At 37.4% G+C, this 6,037-nt stretch overlaps 1 protein-coding gene across 1 annotated transcript; it reads left to right on the forward strand.

Annotated features, from left to right (window-relative positions):
• Positions 1 to 994: 994 nt before the first annotated feature.
• On the forward strand, positions 995 to 4,789 carry LOC122846218 (protein C19orf12 homolog). The gene is made up of 3 exons (XM_044143019.1): positions 995 to 1,143; positions 1,948 to 2,155; positions 4,285 to 4,789. The coding sequence occupies exons 2-3, from the start codon at positions 1,996 to 1,998 to the stop codon at positions 4,548 to 4,550; spliced, it is 426 nt and encodes a 141-aa protein (XP_043998954.1). The 5' UTR covers positions 995 to 1,143; positions 1,948 to 1,995; the 3' UTR covers positions 4,551 to 4,789.
• The last annotated feature ends 1,248 nt before the right edge of the window (positions 4,790 to 6,037 follow it).

Genomic DNA, 6,037 nt, shown 5'->3' on the forward strand with positions numbered 1-6,037 from the left:
GGACGGTCGTATTGGGCTGCCTCGTCACCGCGACTGAGCCAATGAGGAGCGACTGTGCTCTCTCAAACGTGTTCCTCATATAACATGAACGCTTGAAGGGTTTCCAAAAAATATGGTGGAAAAATAGAAGAATATTCATCGTAAAAATGTAAGATTATCTAAAAAATTTTTAAAAAGAAAGAAAAGCTTTTAATAAGGCAGATTCTGGTTATTACAGGGTTCACATCATTTGCCCCGATACACTAAGGAAAAATGGCGGGGGCATTGTTGGCGGTGGTTGGACACTTCAGGCGGCGGCGTGCTGATATGGGGCCGACCCATGTTTTCTTTGTCGAACTAAGAAAATATTTAGCTTAAGAATTGCTGCTATAACAAATATAGAAATCAAACAAATAAAATGTAATGTAAATTTTCTGATAATTTTCTCATAAATTATATTAATTTACGAGAGATTTGAGCTTTAAAGCTGCGGTGTGTAGCTTTTACAAAGAGCATGATTATTATGCATATTTATAACGAATAGATGTTATTGTTGCTGCTGTTTGGCTATTTTATCTACGTTTGGTGAAAATATTTGTAAAATAAATATTTCGTCTTGAATATAGAACGCATGTGGAAACAAAAACTATCTCCCTTAAAGTGGAACACAAATTGTGAGTACTTAGTTGAATTTTTGGCAAATTCGCACCGATCGTTTTCGTGTAATTGTTCTCATTGACAATTTATAAGTTTGATTTGGGAGTTTCCATTGTTAAAACAATAATTCATAAAAACTAATTTTGACAGCCAACAATTGAAAATAATCTGTCAGAAATTGTTTATGTTTATTCAGTTGTTTGTTTACAGACAGAAACAGAAAATATGAAGAAACAGGAAGATATGAAATGAGATTGCAAATTCCTGTTGTTTGGTTTAGTCACATTTCAGCAGGGACTCCAGGGTACGTTTCAATTTAAACGGTCGACATGAATTCACTTGTCGGGATACAAATGGTGCGCACCCACTGTGACGTCCAGGAAGCGACGGTTCAATCACGACATAGAAAGAGCAACCAAACATTTGGAGTCGGAGAGGGGATCGGACAGCGTCTCGTGTGTTTGTCTCACTGGAAGCAGAAGCGCTGGCTGTTGGGCTAAGCTAAAGGTAAGAAACCAGCAGTGGAGGAGCAACAGAGGAGCAGCCTCTTCAGCCGGTTGGTCCGTTTAGTTTAGAGCGGCTCGGGCTCACTTTCAGTCCCGAACACAAAGAAACTCTAATGTCGGTGTAAACAGAAAAAAAGATCTACATACCGGCATAAGCGGCATTTAGCATCTATGCACCAACAATCTGGAACAAACTTCCAGAAAACTGTAAAACAACTGCTGACTTCCTTTAAATCTTAACTAAAAACCCACTTGTTTAGAGTTGTATTTGAAACATAATCAATTGCAAATTTATTGAGAGAATCTGACTTGATGTTGTGTTTTTATTGTTGATTCTATGTTGCATTGTATTTTTGTGTTTGATTTGATGTAAAGCACTTTGAAATGCCTTGCTGCTGAAATGTGCTATACGAATAAAGTTTGATTTGATTTGATTTGATTTGATAAGATACAAATGTAAAAAATGAAGCATAATTCTATACGTTTTTTTATGCTTTTTAATTTTAAATACGCATTAATGTGTCTGTGTTTTTATTATTTCTATATTTAAAGTCAGAGTGTTACGGAAGGATTAGAGCCACCAAAAAAAAAAGAATTCTGAGTTTAAAGTCCGAATTCTGAGTTTAAAGTCAGAATTCTGAGATTAAAGTCATGTTAAAATGAAACCAAAAGTTTTTGCAGATCGTTGCTCGGAAAACTGATGCACACCTCTATATCCCTCTTTTTCGCCTACTCTTGTTGTGTTTGTTGTTATGACTGAACTAAAGTGAATAATATTCAGTTTTCATTTTTTTTTTCTGTCCAGTTTCAGGCTCCGACCACAGTTCTACCACCGCTGTGCTTCAGCGCAGGGATGGCGCCTCGTTTGGATGACGTCATGTGCCTGTGCAGTGAAATCGCGTCCCATGACCAGATCAAAGTGGCGGTGAAAAGCTCCGCCAAAGGAGCTGCGGTGGCCGGGGGTACGGCGTTCGTCGGTGGACTGCTCGGTGGACCCGCAGGGATTTGTGTCGGTAAGGAGGAAACAAAACAGGAGTCATCTTTTTTTTATTATTATTATTAAAATTCACCCCTTTTGAATAGTATGAAATAGTATGGGTGATTTGCCTCCCTTGAAGAGTCTGGCAGATTTGCTCTAGAAAAATTGGAAAATGGAACATTTTACCTATAAGGCATGATAGGGCTTATCTGGTTCCGACAGCAAACTGGACAGGCCACAAAGGAACAACGATGATAACATTGCCCTGGACAACACACTGCATCAATTTGCCATTTGACAAACAAATTAAATCTTTAGAATATGTAAACTTAACAAACTCAACATTTGTGGTATTCTTAGAAGTGTGATAAAATTACTTGGCTGCTGCTAGTAATCCCTTAGCAAAAAGTCGTTTATTCAAGTGTACAGATTATGCCTATTTTATGCTAAAAATGTGACCGTGTACTTAAAGTTAATAATTTTATAAACTATATTTTACATACTTAAAAATAGAATAGAAGCATAAAAGCAATTTTGTTTCTATGGAGATTTTTATATTTGCTTCTGAGCTTGTGCACTAACCTTTGACCTTTTCCTGATGTGGAAGGACCTCAGTTCTCTGTTGGAGACACGATTTGTTTGTATTTCATAAGCAAATGCAAACTGATCCCTCTATCATTTTTGACAAAGAAAGACTTCATCCTGGAGAGACTGTTGGGCACATTTCACTTTCACTTTCATTCAGTTAAAAGAGATTGAATTCAAATATTTACAACAAACAACCAAACAACTGTTGGCCTGGTCAAAAGTGTGCTACTTCTGGCAGAGGTATTTCTTGCAATTTTAATAGTTTAATTGTTATAATACTATAAGTATACCTGTAAATTCATTTAGCATATTACTTGTAGCTTATTATCTACATGCTAAGATATACCTGTTAATGTACTGAAGTTAACCCACACTGTATGTACACTACACTGCAATGTATTAATAAAATTACAAGACAGGATGTTGAGAAACTTTAAAATACCGTACAGTGTATTGCAAATACATATTTAAAGGATTAAAAATACACAAATTTAAATGATTAAATATGTGCATTTCAAAACGAATAACCTCTAGAAATCAAGCTTTTGTAGTTGAAAAGAAAATGAGAGGAAAATGTACCTGGACCTCTGTCATTTTTGACAAATTATGTCTCCAACTTCTCAAAAAGGGGTCAAAGTAACACGAACATCTTCAGAACCAAAACTGCATATCTCAATAAAAACAAAAACGATTTTTATGGCTTCTGTTCTACATGATATATGATTAAGTTTAACAGGAGGAATAACTCAAATTAAACGTGTAATGGAAAACATTTTTAATTGTGCCATATTAAATGTAAAGATGTGTCAATAAACCTCTTATTCTGTACTTGGATAAATATGCTAAGTGCTAGAACTCTGTAGCAGAAAAACGTCAAAAGTATGCATACAGCTTTAAAGTCTCAACTTAATTAGTCTTCATCCATAAAGACTGAAAATAAAACTAATTTAAAACAGTACAAAATGTTTCAGTGTTCATCCAAACCCAATCAGAGATGCAGACAGGAAATGTGTTACTCAGCGCTGTTATGTCAAAATTTTGTTTCATTTCAATCAACCAAGCAATCAATGAATTTTCTCTATAAAGCTCCCTTCATGTTGGAGGCAGCTTCCTGGAAACATAATAAATGGTATTTCTGACCTGGGTTTGAAGCATCCAGGGTCACAGTCTGCAGGTGCAAATACCAGAGTTGTGAAGCAAACTGAAACTGGTGGGATACTCCCTTTTGAAAGATGGCCCGGTGGATATTAAAAGCACTTTCATCTCTTCTTCACTTTCTTGTACTCGTCAGGGAGTCATTGTTCATTTTCTTTGCTTAATTTTTTAATAAAATAATAATCAAAATACATTTTGATTCGTTCTTGATTGACTCAGTATTTCACCTTAGGTAAGACGTATTTATTTCCTTAACAGCACAAAGAAGGAAGTCAGATGACTAGACAAAGGGTTAGCTGGTCATGGTTCCAAAGCTAAAATGGATTTTTTATATACCTATTTTGAAGAAGTAAAAACATTAGTGTTCGTTTGCATATTCGTGTTACTAACAGTGTAACCAACCCTCTGTGTGTCTGTGAGGCGGAGCGGTGGGGGGTCTGCTGGGCAGCTGGCTAACCAGCGGTCAGTTCAAGCCTCTGCCTCAGATCCTGATGGAGCTGCCGCCCAATCAGAGGGAGCAACTCTACCGGAACATCAAGAGTATTCTGGGCAGCTTGGACTGGACGGATGCGGCCCAGCTCATCGCCCTGGTGATGGGCAACCCCCAGCTGCAGCGGGAGGTCACTGCTGCCTTGATCAACTACGTCTCAAAGAACCTCGGAGCGAAGGTGCAGTACGGGGACTGAGCTCAACACTGGCTCAACACGGACCTCAGGCATTCCTGGTGGCAGATGCTGGTGTTGTCAGGGAGACACTGGGAGCAATGGCTGCCTCAGTCTGTTGGTGCTGTAGGGTCTGTGCAAGCTGCATTCCTAATGTTTTACATCTTGTTGATTTAATCCCACACTCCTTATTTCAAACTATGCTGCCTTTTGTTTATTTGAAGTGTCAGTAAAAGGTCACCTTTATTTAAAAAAAAAAAAAAGTTAAAATGAATGAAGAAATCATTGAAGTGATCATCGGTAGCTCAGACTGATAACTGAAGAACAAAGCCAGAATTCACAGCATTCACTCCAAAGTTAGAAAGTAAAGACTGCGATGAACAAGCTTCTTTTATCTAAATAACAAAATGCATATGCAGTTTAGGCTGAAATTATTCAAACCACAAGTGAATCAAAGTGTGTAAAATGAAGTAAATATTCACACTGTTATTACTTTTATGAATCAGTTTATTACATTTTATTATATGTGTCTTACTTTAATAAGTAAAAGTGTTTTTCTGTTCAGAGCTGTAGTTCTCTGCATGTTCTGGTTACAGGAAATCGGTAGACAGGAAATTTCTGACCACATTCTGCAGCTTGGTGTTAAACCAGCCTGAGGTGTTAAAGCTCGTTCCACTTGGAGCTCATTTCTCCTCAACAACTCATTTGTGTATTGCAGACACCTGGCTGCTGACAAAGACAAATCGTATTTAAACCCTCACAGCTTAAACTATTGAATCCAGGGTGTGAAATGATTAAAGCAGTTATTGGAAACCATCCTTTTGCTGACTACTCTTTCCATAGGTTGAGTTGTGGTTGGAATGATGTCATGATGTTCTGCCTGATTATCTGTTTGACCAAAGCTTCACACCCTTTCACCTTTTCCTCTAAGAGGTGTTGATCTTTTTGGCTTGTAGGAATTGTTTTGCTCCATCTATGTTGTGTGAAAAGATGTGTATAAAGTCTGACATTCTGTGTAACACAGTCAGAGTTTGCCCGACAGTCTGACTGTATTCTACCTCTCCACCTGCAGGTGCTTTGAATTTCATAAAGCTGTTTTTTGTTCTGTCTTTGAATGGTGATCCTAGAGTATTTTTTCAGGCTTCACAAGTGATCTCATGTGCCTTCTGGCTGGATGTCATGGTAATGTTATGGATCGGCCCACACAGTCCTGAGCATAAAGAGGCCTTCCAACCTCAAAGACCTGGAAGGCATCAGAAATAATGAAAAAGAAAAAAAACATCATGCTTGATTTTTCTATTGATTTTTGAGAAGGACAGAAATTATTTTTGATGTGTGATTTTTGCTTAAACTAAATAAAACTTCTTTTTTCAAAACTGATGCACATTTTTAAGTTTGATGCCGTTTCATTTCTTCTTGGACATACATTTTTTGGCATAAATCATTTCTTTCCTTTGGACAGATCAGTCTTCATCCACTAGAGGGCAGTAGAATACGAGATATGCGTTGAA

Source organism: Gambusia affinis, linkage group LG02 (genome assembly GCF_019740435.1).
Source record: "Gambusia affinis linkage group LG02, SWU_Gaff_1.0, whole genome shotgun sequence".
Classification (NCBI taxonomy): Eukaryota; Metazoa; Chordata; class Actinopteri; order Cyprinodontiformes; family Poeciliidae; genus Gambusia; species Gambusia affinis.

Bases quoted from the DNA above. Each gene is read 5' to 3' on its own strand.
- LOC122846218 (XM_044143019.1), top strand. From the start codon at position 1,996: ATGGCGCCTCGTTTGGATGACGTCATGTGCCTGTGCAGTGAAATCGCG. The intron at 2,156-4,284 runs GTAAGGAGGAAA...TGTGTCTGTGAG, and splicing joins ACCCGCAGGGATTTGTGTCG to GCGGAGCGGTGGGGGGTCTG.